General features: G+C 37.8%; 1 protein-coding gene across 15 annotated transcripts in view; it reads right to left on the bottom strand.

The window, feature by feature from the left end:
• LOC103481816 (calcium-activated potassium channel subunit alpha-1a) overlaps nucleotides 1-27,973 on the bottom strand; it is a 106,134-nt gene that overhangs the window by 13,414 nt on the left and 64,747 nt on the right. For 7 of the 15 annotated variants that reach the window (XM_081600879.1, XM_081600874.1, XM_081600881.1 and 4 more), the window contains 19 exons: nucleotides 27,274-27,349; nucleotides 26,613-26,783; nucleotides 24,186-24,277; nucleotides 20,139-20,249; nucleotides 19,909-20,014; nucleotides 19,739-19,821; nucleotides 19,544-19,613; nucleotides 19,256-19,411; nucleotides 18,798-18,907; nucleotides 18,404-18,472; nucleotides 18,197-18,283; nucleotides 17,823-17,899; nucleotides 16,112-16,285; nucleotides 12,718-12,750; nucleotides 8,396-8,489; nucleotides 2,790-2,913; nucleotides 2,244-2,468; nucleotides 1,893-2,085; nucleotides 182-295 (listed from right to left, as the gene is read on the bottom strand). In XM_081600879.1, coding sequence (XP_081457005.1) covers nucleotides 182-295; nucleotides 1,893-2,085; nucleotides 2,244-2,468; nucleotides 2,790-2,913; nucleotides 8,396-8,489; nucleotides 12,718-12,750; nucleotides 16,112-16,285; nucleotides 17,823-17,899; nucleotides 18,197-18,283; nucleotides 18,404-18,472; nucleotides 18,798-18,907; nucleotides 19,256-19,411; nucleotides 19,544-19,613; nucleotides 19,739-19,821; nucleotides 19,909-20,014; nucleotides 20,139-20,249; nucleotides 24,186-24,277; nucleotides 26,613-26,783; nucleotides 27,274-27,349 — 2,165 coding nt within the window. Of the gene's footprint in view, nucleotides 1-181; nucleotides 296-1,892; nucleotides 2,086-2,243; nucleotides 2,469-2,789; nucleotides 2,914-8,395; nucleotides 8,490-12,717; nucleotides 12,751-16,111; nucleotides 16,286-17,822; nucleotides 17,900-18,196; nucleotides 18,284-18,403; nucleotides 18,473-18,797; nucleotides 18,908-19,255; nucleotides 19,412-19,543; nucleotides 19,614-19,738; nucleotides 19,822-19,908; nucleotides 20,015-20,138; nucleotides 20,250-24,008; nucleotides 24,101-24,185; nucleotides 24,278-26,612; nucleotides 26,784-27,273; nucleotides 27,350-27,973 lie in introns of all 15 variants that reach the window. The other 8 variants (XM_081600880.1, XM_081600876.1, XM_081600883.1 and 5 more) reach the window with 3 other exon arrangements.

Here is a 27,973-nt window from a genome sequence, read left to right as displayed (position 1 = left end):
GGAAAAAAAAACACACACACACACACACACACGCACACACAAATCCACTTTTTTAGCTATGTTAACCACACATTAGCAGACTGTAACAGCAAAAACTGGTTATTAAAATCCACTACTACTTTAGAGAAATGTGGGTTTGCAGCCATCATATCAACTATTAAATATTCAGCAGCAATCATACCAAGCTCTGTTATGATGGGAATATTTGCTCCAGTAGTAACAGAGGTCTGCCGCACTAATCCGTGGACTGGGCTGTTCTCAGGAGAGGATCGGTCCATCCCTGGCGGCGTGAAGCCTTAATGGACACACACATACGAAAACAACACGTTTCTGTTAATGCAATATTCAGTACTTCATCACAGTATGCAATGAGACGGTATCAGCCAAAGTTTATTTTTTTTCACCCCTCATCTGCCTTGGGTGACACAAAAAGTGTTCATGCCAACTAAATATTTTTACATTCAGTTGTATTACAATGTATTTAACTGGGATTTGATGCAATAGACCAGCTCAAAGTGCAGGTGTATTGTGATGTGGAAAGAAATGTATACACTGTTTCTCTGTAAATGTGTATTCCACTCTTTATACCCTGATGCACCTAAATAGATTCCAAGGCCACCAACTGCCTTCAAAAGTCACTTAAATATTAAAAAAAGAGTGTAGTACGGCCTTATGCTGCAGTTTCAACTTTAAGCCTGCTGCTGTATGCCTCCACTATTTTTCTCATCTTGACTGAAATTTTTACACATTCTTGTTTGCAGATCAGTTCATGACATCAGATTTATGTCTGGACTTAGACTGGACCTTTCTAAAACAGAAATATGCTTTGATCTATACCATTCCACTGCAGCTTTTGGGTTCATCTGGTGGAGGGCAAACCTTCTGCCTCTGACCAGAATCATTGTCCCTGCTGGGAAAAAAAAAACGTCCCCGAAGCATTCTGCTGGTTTTTCTTCCACACATATGGCCGAAAAGTTCAATTCTAGTCTCATCTGACCAGAGCACCCTCTATTACATGTTTCAATGAGTCGTAATATGATAAAAAAGTACAAAAGTTCAAGGGGTATGAATACTTTTGTAAGGTTTATAAGCTAAATGCAGAGCTAGTGTATTCTTGTAAGCAACCAATATTAGTCCATGTATAATAGATGTGACACACGGCTCATTTTGTTCCCCTTAGACCGTGTGTGCACGGAGGCGGAAACCTCTTACACACATCCAGAAAAAATAAAATAAAATAAATAAATACATGTACAACGGAGCCATGAAAGAGAAAATAAACGATGCAAAATTGAATTCAGATTGACTTGACATTTCCTGGTTTCCTCAGACTGACAAGTAAGCACATTAAATAAGTGATGCTGTATGTATAATACATGGGCCATGTTTTGACATCCATCACGTTCTGCTGACTAAGGCAAATGTGAGGTCATACATGTATTAGACGAATAATGAAATCGTCAGGTTTTTTTTTTTCCTTCTCCTCGGGTCAAAAGGTTTATAAAAGCATTTCTTCTAATGCTGAACCATTGACTACATTATGGAAGACCGTCTGATTCTAACTGAATGCTCTGGTGGTTCTATTTTAGAAACCTGTAACATGTAATATTAATGGGTTAAGAAAGCATTGTACACAACGCAGCCCCAGCTGCTGAAAAATAAGACTGTAAATGTCAAGCAAAAGGTTTTTGTGGCGATGATGTGCATGTTGCCACCACTGAGGTTTGTGAGGTAACCGGTTGTTACAGTAACCTGAGGAACAGTCAGTAAGGTTTACTGTCAAGCGCAGCGACAACAGGTCAGCCATGCAGCTCGCAGTGAGCAAATATTTTCTGTGCCGGGGCCCTGTCCCTCCCAGGCGAGGCAGTGAACTATGATAGGGCGCTACTTACCTTGCGAATTGGCCTGCAAGACCCCGATGCTGTCGTCAAACAGCATGGATTTGATGTTAAGTGACGCCAGGATGCACTCTTTGTCCTGCAGTGATGCATCATCAATATTGTTCTGATTGGCTGACAGGATGACACACATGTCACAGAGGTTGATGTTGACAGCCCTCAGATCAGCCCTGCTCAACGGTGTGCCCTTCAAGAAGGAGAGAAAATTTTTGTTACTCAAGTAACGTGAAACAAAAGATGGCGTTTTCAAACTTGAGATTTTTCTCCAAATATGTTAATGTGAGGACAACAATCCTGTTTATTTCACAAATGACTGGTTGAAAGGCAGATTTTGAAAATACTTACAGGCAGAATGGATACTTTGGGAAAGTTGTGTAGAGTTTCCCACTCGCGCTTCAGGTATTCCAGGGAACCGACAAACACAATGTGTTTCAGCTCGTGGTAGTGGAAGTTACTCGCTCTCAGGGGCATGACAAAGTTTCGCAGACCGATCAGCGCCGATTTCACATCTCCAAAGATGCACACGACCACGTGTCCGCTCAGAACAGTCATAGCTGCTTCGCTGCGGGTCTGAGAGGGAAACGATGTGATGAAAAATGGGGTGTTTGTGACAGAAACGTGAAACGCGTTACTGCGTCATTCATTTTCACGCAAACTGCTCTGCCTATAGATATGATGTTAAAGTGATGTAAAAAATGGCACATGTATTAGTGCAGGAAATGTTCTCCGCACAGGCCCTGTGCATAGCAAATGACATGTCAAACACCTCATTACAGAGTGTTTGTGTGCCTCGTCAATCTTCGATGCGGCTTTGTGACAATGCACATCTTTCATGAGAGAGAAGAGTGTCGAGACAAATGAACTGTGTTCAAGTGAGGTATCAGGACCCACCAGGATGACCTTCTCGATATCTTTGGACGGGCACCAGTGAAACATCCCCGTGGAGTCGTATTTCTTTATGTTCTCATCCATGGTCTCAATCTGCTCACTGCCTGGGATGAGGAGTGGGTCGTGTCTAATAGAATTAGAAGGTCAGAGGGACAAGAACGACAGAAGATTATTGAACCGAGTTGGTTTAGATTCAAGAATTCAAGACTACAAATGTTTTAAATTAAAAAAATACATCAGTTGAACTTCAAAATAGTATTTTTTTCCCCTGCTCTGTGCTCATTGCTGTCAAAGGCCATCTGCAGAAATGTCAACCAAACCGCCCTGTCATCAAGCAAAGTGACATCAGCAGCAGCAATCAGGCGGAAGGAGATGGCAGCAACACACCACCTTGACTGGCACGAGCAAGGAGATGCAATTACGCCCCCTTACCGCGCAGAGCTTGAGATGGGAGTGTGCTGGGTGGTAAAAGCTTTAACAGACCAGATTTTAAATATTTCAGCAATTTGCCCAACCGTATTTGCTTTCCAAAGTGAAGGGTATTAATGTTTAAACAGACCATCAGAGCTATATAAACAAATTGCACCGAGCACAGGGGTTTAGCTTCGATCTACTCGTCATAGACCGCTAAAGAGGTCTATAAGTATGGGAGCATGTGGTTGGGTTACAGTTGCTTCGATCAGGGGGTTAAAGACTGAAAGACTTTCCTTGTTATGTCCTTGATTTTTTGGGACGTATTACATAAAACATTTGCATAACTATACATGATCTGGCCAAACTTATTGACACCAGCAAACGAATCGTTCTCAATTTCTCTTTGCCCAATTTTTCTAGAGTTATTCATCTTTCTTCAGCACACCCCTTTGCTTTTCTGTTACAACTCATTTCCAGACAGAATATCCATAAAAGGTTGATTTGGGAACCATTTTTATTATGTTTTTGCCATCATCTTCCCATTGAAAAGCCCATGATCTATTTTTAATTTTCTGGGAGAGGCCAATAGATTTTTATTTAAAATATGTTGGTACTTCAAATAGTTTATGCCATGCACTAAAACATGGCATAAATCCTAAGTGTCTAAGGTTCTCAAGGCCTTTTGAAAGACGAACATGCCCACAGCATCACAGTTCCTCTGCCATACTCAACACTGTCCATATTGAGCTTTTAGAAATATTTATACATTAAACCCACATGAATGACACAGAAAAACTCTAATGCTAACATTTGTGAGGATAAGAAGTAGGTTTTTCTTGGCATGCCCATACAACCAGTAAAATAAATGTAGCTGCCTGTTTTAAAATTTTTATATATATTTTTTTTTTACCACTGTCACGGTATGATGCTAGCCATCTATCATACCATCCATAGCACATATAAATTCAGACTTTTGACTGTAAAAATCCCTGTAATCTCATCCGTATGAACTTTAGTCTCATGTGTTATATATATTTTTTGACAGATTAATGTAAAAAATTGAAAAAAAATCACCAACTGCTAGATTACACGGATGACTACAGAGCACATGCTATAAATTTACTTTGTCAGATTCAGACCACAGCTGAATATGTCCAAAAAAATCTCCAGACAGCAGCCTTCTGTCCCTGTCCAAAACCTTTAAAATACTTCAAGTCATCTCTCCATAAGAGGAGAATGTCTTTAATCCATGTGAGTGCTCTAAAAGAATGCCATCTAAAATAACATGTTAAGTATGCATGAAAGTGTCAGCTGAAACTACCATCCCTCAGGCTGCGAGAGACTGAAGCCAAAAAAACTCGCCTTTGGGCTCAAATACCCCCAGGCAAGAGCTGGATGTCCTTTCTAGAGCAGATACAGCTGGGGAAGGAAATGTATTTTCTGTCACTATCTACCACTCAGTCAGTTGGCTTTTAATTTAACAATAGACTGCATGCGCAATGAATTTATGTGCACAGTACTTGTAGAAAGACCCAACTTTAGTCAAATTTTATGTTAGAGCTAGCATATTGTATGCTAATAATATTTTATTTTATTTTATTTTTTTTTAGCATTTGAATAAGACTTGAGACCAAGTTGAACTTACACTTCCAGCAGGTGCTGTGTGTACACATTTATAAAATAATTTCTTTTTGTGAGGGGATGTAATTAGTGTTATGTAATTTTATTTGCCTCAAGATCTCATGGCACCCTAATAGACACATAATTCTCTTTGGGTGGGACTTCACAGCATTTGTAACTTGTTTTCTTTTATCACATGATTAAATAATATATTTTACCCAGTTAATAGGTCAAAAGTTGAGTTGTACAACATTTCAGTACAATGTCATGGAAGTCACAACTTCAATATGGGGATAGAGCTCGCGTCAACACACTTCTGTTGAAACCAGACGATTAAGGAAGGAAGTGTTGGCGGAAGCCAGTTTGACGTTAGTTTTTTAAAAATGTTCAAGTTATTTCAGTAGCTAAAATAAAAAAAAGTTCTACAATTTTTACTTATTTACCTATAACATTTTATTTTGTCAAATTAAATATCTAGTGGTGGATATCCAGCCCTTTAATGTTATCAGATCTCAGTTGATTTTTGTTGGGTATTATTTTACCTCTGCATTTAATATCTAAAGCTGAATTTTTTCCATCTCCCCACTTTAATATTTAGTGGCAACAGGCCAAAGTAAAATACAAGTGGGCATTAAATATGCACCTACAATCATTGTGTCAATGAATTTTCAGATTTATATGCATTTGATTTGATCCCGTTTAAGACTTGTGCCCTCAGAAGGCCAGGTGAAAGAGTTCGCCCATGGGTTGTTTGACCCTCATTTCAAATAATGACTGCCTTCAGACTGCTGATAATCCTACTTTTCCATCTCTTTTAGTAATTGCCGTGTTTTCTAACCAGTAACTTTACCATTCGGTGTCTGGTTTTGTCATACTGTATATTTATCAGAACTGTTTGCAGTTTTAGTTTTCAACAGAGCTTTAAAATGTTGGGTTTGTCAGTATCAAAGAACACAAACGGCATTGTTAAAAAAATGGTGCACTAAAAAGACACGAACAGAAAACGGGATAAGCACATGCTATTTCCTGCTTCTCCAACAGTATTTTGTCTAATCAGCTTGGCCTTAAGTGCAAGTTCTAAGAGAAGTGAAAGCACTTAGAGGTTTTACACCTTGGCTAAATATTTCATCAAAAGTCAAATGTTTGAGCACTCACTCAGTGGAGCCGCTGTCACTTCAGTTTGTCCTTGCAGAGATGACTGGTGAGGCTGAGCTCTGCCAGGATAGCTATCGCTCACTGTCAGCCATGACGGCCCGTCACTATCCTACACCGCCAATTGCCTCGGCAGTGCAGTGGCAGACATGACGTGTATGTCAAGGCGCTTCGATGTGACCAAACACGTTTTGACATGCCACAGTTAGATGTGTCTTATGACCCATCAAGGGGGCTGTGGAAGGGGTGTTAATTTCAGAGAGGTCGTCATTGCGGAGCTCCAGACGGAACGCGTTAGCGTGCTGGGAGTGGGAGCGACAGCCTCACGGACATAAGTGAGGGTTGTTTGTGACGCCACAGTTCTTTTTGTTATTGTTATTTTACCTAACATCACTATAAATCAAAAGGTCAAGTGACTTCTAGAAGACCTTAATGAATCATGAGATGTAAAAGGTGGTCACCAACAACACTGCTTTGCACAAGACTTTGCACCTTTTGAACCTTTCCCACATTGCAACTCAAACTTTTTTGCATTTTATTGGGGTTGTATGAGACAGCTAAACACCAAATGGTGTATAATTATGAAGTGCAAAGCAAAATATGCATGTGTTTCAAACTTTTGTAACAGATTAAAACTATATATCAGAAATGTGTTTGGTGCATGTCTGTTCAGCCCCTTCAATCTAACATTACATCCCCACAGTTATACAAGAAAGTATGAGGCTGTACGCATACCTTACTTTCACAAGGACAGGTGTTACGACCCGGCGCGGCCAGGGGAAAGGGAAGCAACATTAAAGAAACCTAGTTTCTTTAATGTTGAAACTCGTTAAAGTTGATGAAAAGACGAATGGAATGGATACAGGTAAGTTTAAGAAGAAATCCTGTTAAAGGCTGCAAAATACCGAGTTGATCTTACGTTACACTTCCAACAGGAAAACAAAGGTAAAGCCAGAATTACAATGGAATGTTTTGTTTTTATCAAAGAGGATAATCATGTTTTAATCCATACTTGAATATAATTAGAAATCTCTGGCAAGATTTAAGAACTGATGTTTACAGATGCTCTCCATCCAGTCTTGAGTTTTAAGCCAAGACAAATAATAGAAAAAAGAAAAAGTTAGCCTAATGCACAATACTGGTGGAGACATTGGTTGTAATAGGACATAAATGTGATGATGTATACATAATTTTGCATGAAACTGTATGCACATCCTTTATTTTTTTTTTTGTCCTACTGAAACTTACACAAGCACCGAAGGCTGGAAACGTCTTTGAAAACCCTCCTGTCATGTAAACTGACAAAGGGTTGCTCTTCAAAAACCCACAGCCAATCTGTTGATCATTACTTATTTACAAAGGCCTTGAGGCCCCAGGTCCTATAAAAACACATTTGATACAGCATACACCCAGATGTTTTTTTTTCCTTTGCTTGTTGCAATGAAGTATCCCTTAGGCAACCGCAGTAAATCCCTCTCCAGCGTGGAGACAGCAGGCGCTGAATGGAATAACACATCCACCTGTATTGCTGTGGATTAGTGTGGTGAGTAGATGGATCGGTTTGTTGGGTTCGTATTTGGCTGATGGCTACAGTGCTGGAAAAGCTCGGGTTTTTGTAACCCAAGAGTCCGGAAAACCCCTGTAGCAATTCAACATGAACGCTTTGAAGCAAATCAAATAGGGGGCAAACACCCACCCTGCAAAACCCAAGGCCTCCGATCAAAGGAAATGCTAACTAACCAATGCATGTAAATACTTTTATTCATAATACAACAAAGTCACTTGTCTAACCTTTGTTTACTGTCTACCTGTACCTTATCTTGCAATGTTCAATAATATAGGCAAGCGGGTTTGGTTTAAAAATGTCAAACAAATAGCGGTCCCCATATTAGCCAACGCTAAAATAAAGTCATCTGTCAGTTTTAATGAAATTACATCTATTCCACTGTACATACATCCTCCCTGCTGCATGGCTTTCTCATCACATGGCACTTAATGACAATGAGTGCAACTATTATCATTCTGGTAATGGTCTCTTGTTGAATAACAGCGTTATCTTAAGTCAGGATCAATAAGCGCTGATTTAATTTCATGAGACAAGATAAAAGCAAGGTAACATTTGAATTCGCCTTTCATTGCGATGATACATATCATCTGTGGCCTAACGTGCTGAAAAGACCTCGGAGGGATCCGACAATAGATGAATAGCCTTGGGCTATCCATCCTTTAGAGCTTCTCTCCCTGCTAGGTGCTGTCATTAGTGCCAGACCTGTTTAAGAGCTGGAGTCTCTAGTTGTCACATGAAACCATGTGGCATTTGCAAGTCTGACATGTTTTTTGACAAAAAAATGGGTTCAGGGAGTGGGCTGGGGGTTACAGAACATGCTCTTCAAGATGTTCTTCATGAGATATCTGTGTCGTACCTTGTTATCTTGGGCGAGGAGTTTGGAGAATTTCTCATGCCTCCATTGCGCTGCTTCTTTTTGGGTGACAGAGCTGTCTGTTGGTCCTCTTCAACTAAAACAAAATGTAAAGGTATGAGGAGGGCGACGTTATCACACATCAAGCAAAAGTCACATGAAGAGATGACACAGCACAGAGCGAGGTCGATGAGTTTAAAGAGACAGTACACCAACAAGCTGCAATGTTACTGGGCGGAAATAGAAGACAGTCGATGCAGACAGAAAATAATGGTAGATGTTTTTTTATGGGTTTATTTAGAAATGCAAACATGCAAGAGCGCCACCATGAACCCTCATGCTGATTACCAAAGCCCAGTTTGTAGCCAGAGAACTCCTGTAATTTAGATTTTTAAAAAATCTAACAATAATGATATAGTAAGGGTTAATGAGATCTTCTCACAATATTGAAATTTCTCAATATGTATTATCAAAGTAAGGTATCTTTCCAACTGCTGCCAGTATGTGACTATGTCTGTTAAAGAAAGTTTACTGTCACAATGCGGGCCCTGCGAATGAAGATGAGTACATTAAGCTTAACATAGACTTTTAGCTGCCCTGTTATGTGATGCAGCCATTGGGCTAGCCAGAATTTGCCTTTGCTACTTTTAATTTGTTTTCTTTGGGAGCATTTTGGATACTTGGTAGAAACAGAAAGTGAGAGAATAATAGACAAGATCAAAAAAAAAAATTTTAAGCACTGTGAGAATACAACAACTTGGTAACTATTAGCCGCTAATGATGCTAGTAAAGCTACCTGAATCATGTTTTCCGCTGTGCTGAATGAAAGCTGACTGAAATTTTGTTTTTCTTTAATGAATATAGACTCACACACACGTATACATACTAGACTTTTGCAATCATGATCATGTAAGTATCAGGCAAGAAGTTTCCTCTTTTGTTTAATTTAGATTTTTTCAGAAAATTATTTCTTGAATCAAGCTTTATTTGATTAAAAAGGCTATTGGTATACAGTCACTCTTACCTTGTAGGCAGAAAGTTTCTTAGTAATGTATTGCTTGCATTCTGATTTTAGTCATTCATTTAAAATAGTCTAATATTAAGCCTCCTGTAGTACAATGTGGGGCAGCAGAGAATCTCCTGTTCATTTCTAGTGTTCCTTCATCTTGCGAGTGGCGGCCTCGGCTCATGTAATTAGGTTGGCCCCCGTGCCAGGGTGATTTATGCACAACAGAGATGCCCCTTGGACATTGTCTTTATCACTCCACCAAACCGCGCTGAGCTCTTCATCAGGACTGAAGGATAAGTTTTTTCCCATGGGTCAAGCAATCAGGCAAATATTTTCACAAGGTAATATCACAGCTCAGGAGGGAACAAGTCGGCAGGAAAATAAACAGGAGGAGCCAAGAGAAGCAGTTTTACTGATGGAGCTTTAACAGCCACCATTCTGGGGGAATGGCTTGTTACAGTGTGTTAAGGCCGTTAAAGACACGCTCGAGTATCTTTTCAGCGACGATTCAAGCTGCGAATATTTTCATTTTTCTCCATCTGCTTTTTTCTTTAAAAACATATGAAGAAATTGCAAGTGCTTTCATTAAAATTAATAAAGTCATAGACGACACTCCTCTGCAGATGAACTCGGGGTTTCCAGCACTGATCGCATGTCTATGACTGACATCATAATGGAACAAGTGCAAGTACACGGGGCCGCCAGTGGAGAGGGACGCTCCGGCACTCGGGGCCCTTCACATCTTTGCTCGGCCTGTTTAATATTTAATGTTTCGCAGCTGACAGCTGCTCAGGCTGGGTCATTAGTAAAGAATGCTACACATGCAGCCACTCCAGCCTGGCAAGCACATGCTTTGGTTGTGCTGTTGTTGAACACAGGCCTGCCTAACACAGCAAGAGTAGGAGGGAGGTGGGGTAGTTGGCTCTTACACTGCCGCCGACCGAGTGTGGTGACACTGGGGTGACCAGGATGGTATCTGTACTTCACCGGCAGGCTTCGCGCCCGCTGAAGTTGACGAGTCTCCTCTGCCACCCCTGGCAGCCGGCCGACCTGGGCCAGGTCTCTGGAGCCCACGAGGCTCAGTTTCAGGGCGGAGGGCTTGCTGAGGGCCAGTAGGCTTCCCTTGCGGTTGTTTACCAAGGGAATGGGGACAGCAACAACTCTGTGGGGGGCCCTAGAGACCACGCTGGCTGAGACATGGTTCAGTTTGGCTGATTTGGACTGATAAGGCGGCGATCGGATTACAGGGCTGTTGTTTACTGCTAAATGAAGAGGAGTCAAAATCAACAGCTGCGTGATGGATTTTTATTTTTTTTTAAGTCAGCTCATGCAATCTAAAAAAGCAGCTTAATCTTCTATTAGAAATGGATAAATGAATATAAAACAGTTAATCATTGGCACTACTTTTTTTCAGTAGATTAATCTTTTAATTTGTCCAGTAAAACATTTAGTGCCTTGCAAAAGTGTCAATAGCACTTTTTCAAATTTTGACAAGTTTCATAAACTCGTACAAATACAAATTTTCATTATTTTTAAGCAACGGACCAAAATAAAGTATGGTGTTGGGAATTGTGAAGTGAAAGAAAAATTATTTTTAAAAAAAGCTTAGTGTACATTTGTACATCTACATTATTCTAATGCCCATCAATACAATCAAGTGCAACCTACTTTAAGTACTCACTTAACAACAAACATGTGAAAGAAGATGCTTTGGTCTGATGAGATTAAAACTGAACTTTTTGGCCCTTGTGCAAAATGCTACACATGGCGAAGAACTAACACTGTTTCATTACCCTGAACGCGCCATTTATTACCCTGAACGCACCGTCCCCACAGTGAAACATGTGGTTGCTGCATCATGTTGCAAGGCTGCTTTTCGTTAAGTGAGACAGTAAAAAACATGGACAATACTTACAGATTCATGTTTACAAATGGTCTTAATCCAATCTGTGCTTGAGCTTTGTTGCTCAAGAAAGAAGAAGAAAGTACAAAAATGTTGACCTCTAGATATATAGAGACTTGCAGGTATAATTTAGCATACCAAAAGTAGCTCTACAAAGTATAAAGGGGGCTGAATAAAAATACACATTGCACTATTTATATTGCTAAAACACACATGTAGCCTTTTCCTTTTACTTCACTCCACACTCTACTTTGTGTAAATCTATTATATTAAATCCAGATTAAAAAATAAATCAAAATTTGTGGTTTTGACGTAACAAAATATGGAAAAGTTTGAGGGCTATATAAACACTCTTGCAAAGGCGTATGACTTCATTTAAAGTGACTTCAATAAGACCTTTATGTGTGTGTGCGTGTGTTAATGAAACAAGTTAATAATTAAAGTACAATCACTAGTTTGGGTGGGTAACTCTTTCTGGCACAAGAATGCTAATATCTGAATAATTGAACAAAACCTCATTTTTATTTTACGCCACTTAACCAGCTCGTATCCACCTCAGATGAAATGTTCCTTTTGACATTTTACTTTGATATTTATTATACACATAAATTAATGAACCTGCTTTCAGGTGCTTTAGCGATTGTTGTGCCACAAAAAAAAGGAGGTGACACTGTGAATTAAAGCAGCCACGACTGCTGTGTGCAGCTCATCGCTGACGGGGGACGGGGAGTGGAATTCAGGCTGAGGCAGTGATAATAAAAGGAGGTAAAAACTAGTGACGATAAAAGAGAGAGAAGAGGAATGCTTATTTAAGTTAAGGGGGAGGGGGGGTGTCTGGAAGCCAAAACCAGAGAAGAGAGATGATTATTCTAACAGTCAGCTGTCTAGCAGATTATCCTCCCTGTTTCAGACCTCCACTATATATCTGCCTCACGTCAAACATGAGCAGCACTTCTTCAGGACAACACAATGTGGCAGATTTGCTGCACAGATCCTTTTCGAAGTGAAGTGGATGACACTTGCCTGATGGCTAAACGAAAAATGCCAAAATATTATATCAATTCTTACTTTTACTTTTATATATTATTTATTTACAGAAAATAAAAACTGCCATTTTGGGATTCGCGCATATGTTTACTCAAAACATTTTTGTTACATTTTGAATTGATCAGTGATTTAATGTATTCACACATAGAGCGAGGCGGCAGCACCCCCTAGTGGCGACACCCCAGCGTAAAAACAAAAAACAAAAAAGCATTTTCCTCCGGCTTTGAATGCAAAATACAGTAATGGATGATGACAGAGGAGACGGTTGAAATACAGCAGGTTAGAGACAGATCAGGTGGCGACAGTTGAGAATGCGCATGTGGAAGTGTTAGAGAGAGACGTCAGGAAGAGGAAATCAGCACTTACTTGATTTGATATATCCATTATAGCTATTTTTAGCTGAGGAAAATAAAGAGATGAATGAGAGGTTACAGGGGAAAACAGACGGCAATGAAAGGCAAATTAAAAATGAAAACAGTGGATTGAAGGTTGAGGAGTTTGTCTTTTTAAGGCACTGAAAAGAAATCCAGAAATGAACCTTGAAGACAACCGGAATTAGAGAGTAGAAATAAAAAAGAAGACATTTATGTTGAACAACTTTTTTTTTTTTTATTGAATAAATTTTGATGTCAAAGCCGAGATGCTACAGTGATTTTATGCATTAATTAATCAGACAATTAGTTTGTTTGTTAATTGACTGTGAAAATTAGCAAGCAAAATAAATAACAATCTAATTAGTTTTTTTCCTGAGACTTAAAAAAAAAAATTGCTGCTAATTAACCCCCAGAGTCCAGGTGGCGCATAAAAATCACTTCCTAAAACCTTCGACTAGCATTCCAGCTTTCTCAGCATCTTTCTGAGAAGTCTGAGGAAGCCTTTGTAGGTCAGATTGACTGTTACAGGCCAGTAAAAGCACCACTCTGAAAGTTTATTTTGGGTGTTTGTTTACACGTATCTGCTCAGTGGTTCGTATGGGCGAATACTCCAACCACAGCCCAGGATCTCTTCTGGCGTGAATTTGCTCATAATCTCCTCAAACCTGTGGTTATCCCTGCTGCTAGTGTATAATTTCCCCCCCTCCAAATCCTTCCACTCAACTTTCTGGTTTTATGATTGCATACAGCACTCCATAAACAGCCAGCCTCTTTAGTACCGCACTTTTGTAGTTTACCCTCCTTGTTAATGTGATGGTGTAGGCCTTAATATAACATTCTTGTAATAAACATGCTTTTTATTGCTCTTGTGCGGTAATTCCTATTTTTTTTAAACTGTAGTTTAGGCTGCATTAAATGCAAGCCATAATTATGAAAGTTTGCAAGGAAAACTTGACAAAAGTCTTAAAATGTGTCCATGTGAAGCTCAAATGTTCAGATTATTTTAATCTACGACAAAAGTCAAATAAATTCAGAAAAAACAAGGAACATATATGTCAGACATTTAAACAATATAAAGTTAGTATATATTTTTACGAGGTTTCTGTTCCAGCATTATTCATTATAGTCGGAATTAAAATGCCATCTTCTTCAGCTCTTACAACTTCTAGAAGGTTAGCATTTGATTTTGCGCTTTGTGTTACCTAAATAAATAATCAAATTGTTCCTTAAATCACTTTCTCACTCCTCAGATGTGCCCATGAGGACCAGCAATGAATGTGCAGAAGTTTTTGCGAGTCACTTTTTTGTGTGCATGAATCCCACACTTGCTCATTAGTGACTTATTTCGACCCCTTGCTCACAATAAAGGTCATGCGTTGAGCTTAAGGCACGATGGTGACAGCGATGTTCAAACAGGGACCTTGCTGGTCCTGGCATCTGTCGCCTGCAATTGCAGGGCGCGAGCAGAGTCACAGGACTAACAGGCTAGCATCTGTCCCACAACCAGAGCAAAGCAGGGGAGGGCGGGGGCATCTTGGTTTGCCTGGTGGTTACAAACTGTCAGGCTGAGTTTCATGATAACCGGTAGCATTCCAAAAATGAAAATGCAAACATAATTTCCACGTCAGGCCGCATAAGGCCTTGCTCTGTGAGTCTTGCGCGCCGTGTCGACAGCGGATGTGCAGCCATGCCGGGGCTCTGTTTGCCAGGCGAATCTCACAGCAAACAGCCCTAGAAGACAAGCCGAGGGGCGGAAATGCCCAAAGAAGCTTAGCTCCACTCAGAATGCTCTTTGATCTTGAGATATTTACTGAAATTGCATGGCAGTCTAAAATGTTTTCCAGCAAACTGCTCTGAAATCTCAGACACATTCTGTAAGTGTATGCTGCCACGCAGCAGAACAGCCTTTAAAGGGAAGTTACACCTCAATTAAAGATTCCCGTTCATCTCAAATCAATTCTTTTACATTCAATACGATCCAGCACTCTCTGTTATTCCACATAAGATCCAGCTCTGTTCCAATCCTCTTACTGCAGACTTCACTCAGGGTTAGGAAACTAAAAGCTAGAAAGCACATCCAGCAAGCGCAGCACTGGTTTATCTGCTCAACATGTTGCTAACTTTACCCTCAGAGCTTTTCATCCTAATTTAATAAAGCCACTACATTAACCTCAATATGTGCTGAAGAAATTCCCCTCAGGTGTTCTCAAGATCACTTTTAAATTCTCGCCGCCATCTACTTATAATAATATCTAATCCTGCATTTCTCATTTCTGCAGGGTTGATTAGTGATATATTTGGATTAAATATATTTTACTTTACTCTTGGGAAAACATGAACAAACTCTCTTCAAGATAATCTCCAAACATCATGCTGGAAAATGCATTAATCCTCCAAAAGTGACTTTGTGTTGGTGTGTGAACTTAATGTTTGGTTATCTGTTTATTTCATTTATGCAAGGGCAATTTTTGATTGACAATTTCTAAACAAAATACCTGCATGTCTCACAACAGAGAGAAATAGCTTCCAAACGACACAATGCAAAGGGAAAGACGAGCACCAGCTGACCCAACAGTCAAAAGGCTAAAGCAAACATCTGCAGTTCAGGTCAGGAGTTTAAAAACACTCTTAACAGGCATAAAAGTCATTTATTTGAGCTTTTAATAATTTTTTCATCTTAAGATGTTCATACAAAAACTACTAAAGTGTTCTTTGAAAACAAAATTATGGGTGCATATATCTGTTTTTATTGCAGACCCACACATTTTATTGGTCTGTTTTTTGACCAGTCATCTTGCCAGAATTGGCAGAGTTCACCTACATTGGTTCCAAAACCAGGTTTTGATACTTGTCAAAAATCCTGTCAGATTCAAGTTTAACCCTTCTGAATCAAACTGATTCCACTAGTTTGAAAGGATTTAGATTTTCACAAACTAGGGAGGTACCAATAAAGAAAGTTCACTCTGACATATGTCAAGAGATTCCGGGGAGTTGATATAATGTGTTAAAAAACAACAACATTTAAGGCTCTTTTATAATTTGAGCAAATGTCCCTGGATAAAACACCAGGCCAGCAAATTCAAATGGTCCTTATTGGTTAAATAACCAATTTAAACATGTGCATCTAAGTCTGGTTGTTAAAACACACTGAAGTTGTGCGTTGTAAACTTATTCCATGCTGAAAAAAAAAGAAAGAACAATTCTAGCAAATTATCAAAAGTCCAAATTACTATGACGCGAGAAGCGTAAGTATACTTCTGACCTGAACTATATGTTCTGGAAAGTGAGGACACGGCAGCTAAAGCCAGAAAGAGCAGAAGCCGCAGACACACTGCAAAGTCAACACAGAGCACAAGTGAAGAGCACACGTCACGGCGACAACTTACAGGCACGTAAAGTGGCCGAGCAATCATTAACAGAGAGAGCAGAGAGTGGGATGTCCCGATGAGGGGAGTCCAAGTTACAACGCACTATAACCGGCATGCAAGAGCGCTCCCACTTTGAGCGCCTGCGATCAAAGCAACATGCCAGTCTCATTCTCTTGTAGGCGGGTGTCTTGGCTACAGTCATGGGTTCAGACAAGAGGAGAGGAAGAGCAGGTTAATGTGGAGGGTCGCTATGGGGGAGAAGAGGGCAAAGGCAGGCAGGCTGCAGAACAAAGCCTTTGCAAGAATGAGCATGTTCAGCTTTGTTGTGACAAATTACAATCTTTAGATCTTATTTGGATTTAGGTTTTTTTCCCTTCCAAATTTTAACTTTGTGAAACAATATATGTCCTGCCTTTACCCCTTCGCCCTCATCTAATCGTGACCCCAACAAGCTTATGCTCACTACTTTCTAAGACACTGCATATCTCAGCAAATGCTCATAATCTTGCACTATGCCGAGTTAAATCCAAAGACAGCACAGACTTCTAAAGAAAAGAAAAAAAGTAAGTCAAATGTACTCTATTTTCACAAAAACAAAAAATAAATCTTATATCGCATACAGAAAACCAGAAAGAGACATTCTAACAGTTGTACAAAACAGCATAGGGTCACAAATTATTTTGACATGACTCCAATAAGAGGTGCAGTTATCATTTCACTGGCCAGTGGTGACACCTTGTGGTAAGGTTGAGAATTACTTACTAAATTTTGCAAAATTCCTATAATTAATTTACTGTACCTCGTATATATGTAAAATTTAAAAAAATGAAATATTGTTAAATTAAGTGTATTAATAATATTTGTCATTTATGTAATTGTCAGTCTAAATGCAACACATGACAATGACTGGGGTCCAGGCAGCAAACATCCACCGTTTCATGCAGCATTCACTGTGCATTCAAACAGGTCGCTTCAGTCTGGGATGCAAGTAGCAGGCTGTGTTTTTTGTAGCAGAAACAAACCCACGTTACTCACAATATATCACTAGAAAGTGAATTTTTTTAAATGTTCCCAAGCAGCAAAAAAAAAAAAAAAGAATATATGAAATGCCAAAGTTATGTCTTGGCTTTAATGAAATAAGGAAAACAATTTGAAAATGAGTTAACAACAACAACAACAACAACATGATTTTTTTTTTCTCGTCTACTATAGCGAGATCCATCCGGGTATCTGTGGCGTTAACAGTCTGTCTGAATACCTGCTAACATGACAGCATGTTAAAGTTAGTTAGCAGAACAAACATTGAGATCAAAAACTCGAACATAAAACGCATTTAAAAGGAATTCAAAAGACTTAGATTCAGATGAAAACCCTGAAAGATTGTATTTGCTGTTAAACTGGTGTTTACCTGAGAAATCAAACTGTAAAAGTTAGCGTTAAGGCACTTTGGTCAATATTAGCTGCTTTTATAAGTCTTGTACAAATAAATTTGACTTTCTTAAAAGTGATAAACTATGTATGTGCATGTCTTCAGATCTTTGGAGAGAAGGGGCTGATAAGAGTATAATTATGAGGTTTTATAAGATTGTAGCTGGAGAAGAAAAATACCTAGTGAAGCAACTGTAGTTTTTAAAATCAAACATCTCCCCAGTTCTACCTCCATCTTAAACTGTGCGTACATGTTTAAAAGTTAAGTTACCAGACACTGTTTTATTGTACGATAACTTACATTTCTTGCATCCACATTTTTTTATTCTTTTGGGATCTGTTATGTCATCGTGACAGGCCTTGCAGTAAAACAGCGCCCTGCAGAATAAAGAGAGAAAGAATTCATTAAATGCTGGTGCTGTTTAAAGTTACTATTGAAAAACAGTTTAAAGACGGCTGTGAAATTGGCCCAACATGAAATGCAGAAAATCTTTGAATCTTTGAATTACATTTGAAACGAAGGAGTCAGTGCAGTTTATCGGGAAGCGCCACACTAATGAACTGCACATTACATTCTGTGTGTGAACACTGTTTATGTAGTTGGACCTTGATGAGTCATGATCCTGTGTGCTCAGTTAAGAAAAGGACTGAAATGTTTCATCTCCAATTAATCACCTTTTCACTTCTTTGGCATCACTTGCAATGAAGAAGCCCAGGGTTCCCTCCTGCATTTTCACATGGTTTCCAGGGTTGATCAAAGTGCTGCGAAGAAAAGGGAAAAAGTTATTTGGGGGTTCGTATAGCTGATTTGAAGTAGCTTCACAGCGTCGACCGAACTCTGCTTTGCTTAATGCACCCAAACAGCTCAGACAATCCATGTACCTGCTTTCCCTTTGATCAGACTTGTACTCTATAGCTATCAAGAGTAACTTCAGCTTCACGTAGCAGAGTCTGCAAAGCATAATACCAAAATGAGATAAGAAGTTAAATAGTTCACTGATAATCATACTCTTCGTGAAAACCATAACCAGAATTAAATTATATATTTTGTACATGTGTGGGTTTTAATAGCCTGAATCTAAGGATTGATCATGTAATGTGAGTGATAAAAGTTCTCATCTTTTCATTTTAAGGGTAAAACATTTTCAATATGCCATAAAAAATATACAATATTTTTGATGAAAAGGCCTGCAATTGTAAATACAATAGTATAAATTGCCTTCATATAACGAGGAAATAAAACGTTAGAAAATAATGCTAATATTTTACTGCTTACTCGCAGATGACTGGGAAGGACAACCCAACAAAGGCACTTGACAGGTACTCTGTGTACATCTCATTGGCTACTCCTTCAAGGTAATACTTCTGCCATGTGTCCTCCTCAATCTGCAACAAAGAGAAGATGTTCTAACAAAATGTGGAAGTGGTTCATTTAAGCTGTTTTCACATTTCAGCACGTTACAACCACAAACGTCAACGTTTTATGTGATAGACCGACACAAAGTGGTGCATGTTTGTAAAGTGAAAGGAAACAAATACGTGGTTTTCATTTGTATAACTTTTTGAAAAGTGTGCTATGCTTTATGTGCTCAGCTTCCTTGAACCGCAAGTCTTTTGGAGGATTTCTCTGCCAGTTCTGCCCATCCAGTGACTTTTTAATTGCAAAATATGCACCTATTACTCCTAATCACTTATTTTTGATGCCACAGACAGATGAATCCTAGCTGTGGGTACCTTGATAAAGGACCTCATGGAGAAAAGGTTGGCCAGCATGGTGGAGAGTCCTTGAGCTAGGCAGCTCTGGGCAATGAACCCGAGTTTCAGCTCAGCAAGGCAAATGGCGTCATCCCCCTCCTTCCAGTTCCAGCTCGGGATGTTCAGAAGGTGAGCCTGTGGGAAAGGAATAAAATGCTATTCTCTGCACATTTTTAGGAAGATTAAAAAAGTGATTAATCTCAACACAAAACGCCTTAAAATATTTGCAGACAGCAGAAACGTGTCCACAGTAAGATGAATACGAACCTTATTGTGGTACTGCAGCATCTGCGTTATTATTCTGATCTTCGGATGGTAGTTTTTGATAGATATTACCCTAATAATAGGCAAAAAGGAGCTTGAGTCTTGTGTTATTTACAAAAAGTGGGTGAAGGACAGAAAAATGCACATCTTAAAATCGGATTTAGAAGCTGAGTGAAAACGTGAACTAGTTTCAGAAACCTCATGATGTTGGATGCATCTTCGGCGTCTGGGTCAGCGCAGTATTTGTTCGCTAAGATCAGGCAGGCATCAGCTGATTCAATCTAAAAATTGCACCAAGCAAACGTACAAGTTCCCATAATGCATATCATAATCCGACATGTACACACAGAAGAAGGATTATATGTTACCTTCACTCTGGCTAGGTCATGTGGGTTCAGGACAGACCCCTGGTAAAACTCTACTTGGGTAAAATGACGCTTGAACAAGGCTTCCAGCTCAAGATTAGGGGAAATACTGAGAAAGAGGGGGGAAAAAAAATATTCATAATAAATCAGACAATTTAAGAAGATGCGTTTCTGATGTAAATTTAAATTTGTTTTCACTTCCAATCCACAGCAATACAAAGATTTGCACTTACTTATGGAGAAAAACAATTTCTACATTGACATCATCCCTGTCCTTGTGTAGGAAGTCTTTTAGGAAGTTGGACACACTCTCGAGTGTTATGTGACCACAGACCACGATGTGCCTGGAAAACGAGGGGCAGAGCGACAATAAAACTAAAAGGCAGCAAAAGACAAAAACAGAGGGGGAAAAAAATGCATCTTTGTGGGGTTTTTTTTATTTTGAAATGAAAGGGCTGTGATGAAATATTTGAAATCTATGCTAGTGTGAACTGTTAGAAGAAGGATGTTTGATATTCTCATGATGAGGGAGGGTTATAAACGAAAAGGTCAGAGGGCACCGTGGCTTTCAGCGTCAGATTATAACGGATCAGTTTTCCTCAGATGGAGATTATAAAATCAGCACATGGTTCATCTCTGTTCCCACTTCCCACAGTCTCTATGCATAAAGAACCCAGATTAGTTTTAGCTCTGCCCTTATTCATATTTGTCTTTATTAATAGTTAATTCAGATGTTTGTCTAGATAAATGTTGCATTTCTGACTCATGTGCTCAGCTCATGAGTCAGAAATGCACACTTATGTGCACACTTATGTGCATTTCTGGATAATTAAAAGACTTTAAAAGGCCAGAGACACCAGAACCCAGTTTGTTTTTCACTTTTGTTAAGGAAAACAGAAAAACAGTAGAGGAGGAAATAAAGACAGAGGAGAAGCACAGAATAGCTGACAAGCACAGACACATTACATGCAAGTATCTATTAATATTTAAAGCTAAATGTATGTCTCATTAGAAATTAATAACAATAAAGCTTGTGACTTGGACTGACAAACCAAAGTCAATACAAGGCTTAGGTTTATTAATTTGTTTAAAACATTCACAAAAAACAACTGCAAGGCCTTAAACATTTTTCTGCTTGTTGAACTTTTAAATTTTTGCCCCATTAGAGTCACAAACTTTAGCCTCCAGGACCAGATAATCTGTATTTATACTAAATTAAGAGAATAAAATTAAGAGTTATCTACTACAGGTAAGAATACCAAGACATTTTATGACCCTTCAGCTCAGCGTTGCTTTGTTAACGATGACAATAATGAAATTATGAAATGAATGGCTCTTCTTTCATGACGATACAGAGAAAATGATGAAAAACAAATGACTCCTTAAAGACTAAAACATGATGGAAAATTCAGATGTCCTCAAGTCGCTCACATGAAAAAATGACAACTTGATAATTCTGTATGCAAATCTGAAATATGCTGCTTTTATTTTAAAACAAAAAAAAACTCTTTTATTCTACAGGTAAAGTCTTTTGTCTGTTAAGCAAGTAGCTCTTTGTGGTCCTCCAGTAGTGCATTGTGCCTTTGGAAGCAGGCTCTGCACCAATAAACAGAGAGAAATGTGAGTTACTCTATAAAAAAAAAAAAAAAAAAAAGGAAAGAGGTACAGAATGTCAACTAAATATTCAATGAAACACACACAAGTTATTTTTGATAATTGTTTTAGTAAAACATAACTATATTAAATAAAAAGAAAGCTGTTTTAGTATTCAGCAGCCTGGTCTGATGTTGCCAGTAGAAGATGTACATGAAGAAATATTTGGGAAAAAAATGAGTTGCTGGTTTGGCAACAGTTGTGACTTTTGAGATATTTTAGGAAAAATAGCCGACCATGCCAGATTTGTAATCTTTATAAAGAACATGACCTATCATTTCCTACTTTTTTAAGACAGATCTTTCATTGTAGTTTCCAGAATACTACAATGACATTAACTCAATCAGAGATGTGATATGGCACCGTTTTTCCAGAATTAAATGTGAAGTTATAAGAAATAAGTGTAGCATGCAGCTTGACAGAAAAAGTGAACAAATAATAAAACTTTCTTCATTTAATTATCCTAATAAAACAGAGAGAGAATATGGAGCTTTATATGTTGCCTGACCTAACATTAATCACTACTTTCTAACGAAAACTGGTATATCAATCCTCTCGTTCAACTTTTGGCAGGAAAGCAAAACCAGAACACATAATTTTCCAGCATGTCAAAGGATTATTTTTTTTAAATCAAGTTTTTATTTTATGCTGTGGGTGTAGGTCAGACTGAAGATAAAGGCCAAGAAAAAGCAAAGCATGGAGAGTAAACAAGCAGAGCAGGACAGAGCCAGAGTTTTAAACTCAGAAAAACAGCAGATTTAAAAAGAAGCATGAGGGAACTGATGACATAATGGAGAAATTGGAGGATTCTGGTACTTTTCTTAGAAGCTGTTAAAGCAGAGCTGTGACATTGACTTTTTTATTTTTATTTTGTCACATTACAACAGCAAACTTCAAAGGATTTTACTTTTATTTCACGTGATATATCACCACAATGAAGTGTACTACTGTGAAGGAACGCATCAAGCTTTTCAAGAAGGTCAGGGAGGCTGGTAGTCAGTAGAAAGACGAATCTGGGAATAGCCACCTTATATGAGCCACAATGAAACGACTTAGACCAAAACATGTTCATATTTTCAAATGGCCCAGTTAAAGTACCAACCTAAACTAAATTGGAGAATCTGTGGTGAGACCTGAAAACTTCTGTTCACATGTTCTCAATCCAATCTGACTGAATCTGATCTATTTTGAAAGGAACAATTAGAAAAAAAAATATTTAAATTCTAGACATTCACAGCTGGTAGATTCCTAAGTTGTAATATGACAAAATTTTAAAAACTTTAAGGTGCAAGAGCGCCATTTGGAGGGCACCGTCTTATCACATGATGGGTACTTGTAAATCTATATTATGATGATCATAATGTCAGTAGTTATTTAGGCATGTGTATATAAAGAGAATTGATATATATTCATAGATTTATTTGGTGTGAGGGGAAGATGACAGAGCAAAATGAATGAATGACTGAAATACATGTGCATCAACCATAAAAATATTGACTTCAACAACAAAACATGTTTGATTTTCTCATGTATACAACTGTGATACATCCATCTGCTTAGTAGATTTAGTAACTTCAGCTATTAATTAAATTGGTTATGCTATAGTATTTAGTTTTGTCTTTAAATGTTCACGATTCCATCTCCTTGTACTGGCAGCAGGAGAGTTAGTACATTTAAAATAATCCACATAAGGCATAAAGCAAAGATGATGATTTAACTCTCTATTTCTGAACTCAGAGGCCATAATACATAAAATAATGATAGAATAAAATAACGGCAGTTTATTTTTAAGCTTGTATTTCTTTATGATTATCATTAGGGCATAAAAGACAGTTTTAAAAAAAAGCAGGTGAACAAATATACATTTTCTGCCCTTTCTACTACAACAAATGAATCATCACAGTTTACAAACAGTGACAAAATTTTACACATGCATAATTTAAGCATGGCAAAAATACATATACCTGCACTGAAAGACAACTTCCTTATCAAGGCATGTTGTTGATTTTTTTTGCTTGAAAAAGCTTTATTTTCTTCTAATGAAGGAAAACTCTTATACAAACAAAATTAATTCATATTTGGTTTAATGAGAGTCATATTTCCGAAAGGAAATGTTTCCATGCTTTGCAATAATTAAAAATAAAATAAACTCCTTGTTAAGTTTGTAGTTTCTTTACAGTGTAGGCAGGCATTATCAAATGACCAGCAACAAAGACAAAACGTACAAAAAAAAAAAGCTGAAGCAATGCAATCAATACATTAATCATGGCCAAGTTCTTCAGTCACGGTGTGACTTGTGTTAAATTATTTAGGTCTCAAATCACTGGTTTTGTATTTCACATAAAAGTGAGCATCTCCTTCTTTTGAGAAGGCCACTCAAGTCACACAAAATCACACCATAGCAAGTTTGTATTTTTAATGTTTTTTTCTTCTTTATTTGTTTGACTTACTTTCTGCCTCTGGTCGAGTTATAACTCCCTCCATATTTCTTCCGATTAAGGATGAGAGCAGCAATTTCTGGCACGTAGCGAGCAAACATGGCCTACATGCATGAAAAAGAAAAAGAAAAGGGCATGCAGAGAAGGTTCTACTGCGGCGGAGGCAGTAGAGCCTCCTTGAATACTTACTTTCTCCCATTAACAGCACTATAGGAACCACCATATTTCTTGCGGTTTCCTATTAACTCTATGATTTCAGGGACGTAGCTTGCAAACATGGCCTAAGGAGAGGATAGAAGACAGAAGAAACTAAAAACGACAAGCATAGAAGAGGAGGTCCTATGTTTTCTCTGCAAGATGATAAATTTGAAATAGAAAAGCAGCCACCTAGGCAGAGATATTACTACTATCTGTTAACAGGTAAGAAGATTCTCTTTAGGGGAAACTGAGTAAATGTAAGCTGAATGTAACTTGAAGTCATTTCACAATTACATTCCAATTGTTTAAAAAGTATGAGGATGAAAAAGGACACTTAAAGGTTCATATTTACAGATACCGGAAGAATAAACGTGGAAAAAAGTGACAGCAGGTGAGAGATATGCCGATCTGTGGTAGAAAAATAAAAATGATGAAGATCAAGAAAAAGCCTTATGTGCCATGTTTTGTCCAACAAACACGTGTTGGGCAGATTTAAATACCACAACTTAAAGGATGGCAAACATTAACACCGCACTACTGCACACACCAATTCCTTAAATATCTTTGAACCTAACCTAAAACAGTCAGAAGAGAAAACACGAATGTTTTCAATCTTCAAATTTTTGTAAACAAGCTTGGTATACTACAATGTAGCGCTAGCATTTGACTTTTAATGTTCAATTTAGGTCTTAACACTACCTGTTAACATTCACTGTTCGTCTCAATTGCTTCACTGGCTGTCTACATTATGTTGCTGTCTACTTTAGCTGCTTATTTTCACCATTATTACAAGTTTAGCTCTTCATTCTTGTTTGAATTAGCTTTTTAAATTCTGGGATAAAGTTGTTTTTAATGTACTTGAATTGAAATGTCAAGTACATTTTTTTGCCTGAAATATTAGCAATAGCTAACTGTCAACATTTCTTCTTAGCATTCGCTCTTTACACCCGATTTTTCACTTCCTGGACATTCTCTCCTTTAGCCTTATTTTGTAACTTAACTGGTAATAGTTTTAGAAACCCAGATAAATGAACACTATGTGTTGTGACTTTTTTACACTTATATGTTGTTCAGTATAAGTGACTGATTTACAATTATATGTTAAGCATAGATTACATGATTATTATTAATTGAATTGAACATGATTGTATATAATTACAAGGATGAAGTGAAATATATTTAAGTGCAAGACATGATTTATTTGAAAAGAAGAAGTCTTTTATTTTGAAGAATGCTTAAGTATCTGGTTCTGTTTTGTCACTATCTTGCTTTGTTGATATTTTGGTTGTCTTGGTTACGAACAGCTGTTGCCGTTATCAGCTGTCGCCATTTTCGCTCTTCAATAAAGAACTGAACAGAAAGGTTCAGTAAAAGACATACGAGCCTCCGTTTTGTTTGAAGAAGCTTCACTCCGTAACACTATGCTTTCTTGTGAGCCCCGACAGCCTTTTATTTATCACCGTCTACAAACCATAATTTGCCAGATATTGTATGCAGGTCGACAAGTTTAAACCGTATATATTTTGCCAACAACTCATTAATTTGAATTTAGTTTTTCCTTAACTGGTTACTGAATTTATGTACTGGTGCTATGCAAGGAGCTAAGATGGCTAGAAGAACCTATGCAGAGTGAGAGTAAGTAATGTTGCAGCATCCATAAATCTGTGCTTTAGTAAATCATACCCAAATATTTCACTGTGTTTGTTGAATGGGGAGAGGAAGGGTGGTGCCATCTGAAACTGTAGCACTCTTATAATTATTAATAAACCAAACCTATTAGATATCTCAGACACAAAGTAACGAACAAGTACAGTTAGGCCCAAAGTAATTTATACCCTTGGCAAATTAAGATTTAAAGTAATTTTTTTCAATTTTACTATGTTTCTTCTGATTGGAAGTGATAGAAACATTTTCGCGGTGACCCAACCAAATTCTAGACTTGAATCCGATAGAGAACATGTGTGGAGAGCTAAAGACTAGACCGATGGAAAGACGGTATTCCAAACTCAAAGACTTCAAAATACCAATCTCAACAAGCAAACAGGTAGTCATTTTCAACATTTTCAGTCTTTTCACATTGTTGTATTATTTTTTCTGAGATTCTTCTGCTTTTATTATCAGAAACAAATTTCACGGTTGAATAAAAAACAGTTAAAATATAAATCTGCCAGGAGTATAAAAAAAATTGGGGCTTAACTGTACCAAAACAAAATTCACATCCTTGTGTATTTTGCAGTATTGTGTATGATTCATACAGTACTTGCAATGCAACATATGTGGGTGAAGTAGTGAACAAAATACATCATAAATAGAAGTCGAATGGTGTACTGAGGCCCAGGATTTAACACCTTGCAAGGTGAGATGTCTGGGTAAAAAGAGTATTTTAAAACAAGAATAAGTAACAAGAGAGATTTTTACCAAACCACCAAGGATAAAGAAGACCATAAACAAGCGGCCAAGGGTGGTTTTTGCATAAACGTCTCCATAGCCAACAGTCGACATCGTAACCATGAGTAGGTAGACACATTCCCAGTAGGAAAGTGTTTGGGAATTTTGGAAGTTTTCCCAAGGATCCCCTGAGTTTTCCACCTGGAAGAGAGGTTGAGATTTACAGAACCACAAAAATGAAAATAATTATTCCGTTTAGCCTTAACAATGTAAAATGGGGCAATGGAATTAAAGTAAACGCATACAGATGCCATTCAACTAAATGAGGGCAAAATAAAATACAGCAACCCTCATAGTGCCGGACTGCTAAACCTATATGCAATCTTTGTAACATTAACATGCGTTTCCTTCAGCTGCATCTCAGTAAATTAGGATATTGTCAAACTTATTTAGTAATTCAATTCAAAGATACGAAATGGACGCCTATATAAGAAATATTCACATTTTCAAAAAAAACCTAACATAACCATCTGAATTAACAAAAAATGCACATTATTTCCATGTGTACAACGAATCGATAAAATAAACACATTTTACTTTTTGAATTGCATTTTTTTTGAGAAACATGTTATTATTTCCATAATATTGTAATTTACTGAGATGTACCTGTAAATAGATGCCAAAGACTTACCAAATGAATGAAGCCTGCTGCAGTTAGCCATGTGCTTATGAAGATTGAACACAAGTTCACCAACTTAATGGAGTTGCTGTTGTTAATTACACACACAAACACAAGCAAAAAAGACAATAATATATTACAGCAACTGTCATTTTTGTTTTACTCACTGGATGTCACTTTTAACAGAAATGTAAAAGTAAGATGCTCAAATCCATCAGAAGTATTCACCAGCCTTTGAAACAGATATTTGCAGTGTATTGCACAACATATATGAGGATCACCTCATAAATAAACACCTTGCCTAAATAATAATTTTACCAATAAAAGTGATTAATGGAATTTTAAGCAGAAAATATCAATGCTGTGCAGCAGTGACGAATAAAGCGGACGCCTGTATGCATAATATATATGTATATTGCAGATCTCATTGTAAAAACATGTCCTTGCACAAACCGTGTCCACATCTTTGTGTGTTACTTTCATCTGAGTCAATGACTAAGAAGATTATTCTGAAGGATTTTGTTATGCTATAATCTTCCTGACATGACATCTGTGCATAAAGCTCTAATTCTGAGCAGCAAAAGCAAAAAACAGAAATCTGGTTTATTTCAAGCCACTTGGTTCAAGAATTATTCTTTAAGGTTCCCGCTAATCAATTAAAAGTACATTTTACATTCACTTTACAGCGGCTGAGTTTAACATTGCTGACTGA

This window comes from Poecilia reticulata, chromosome 19, assembly GCF_904066995.2.
Source record: "Poecilia reticulata chromosome 19, P_reticulata-male-v2, whole genome shotgun sequence".
Taxonomy (NCBI): Eukaryota; Metazoa; Chordata; class Actinopteri; order Cyprinodontiformes; family Poeciliidae; genus Poecilia; species Poecilia reticulata.
Note: the sequence above shows the minus strand (reverse complement) of the source record. Positions and strands in the feature narration are given on the sequence as shown.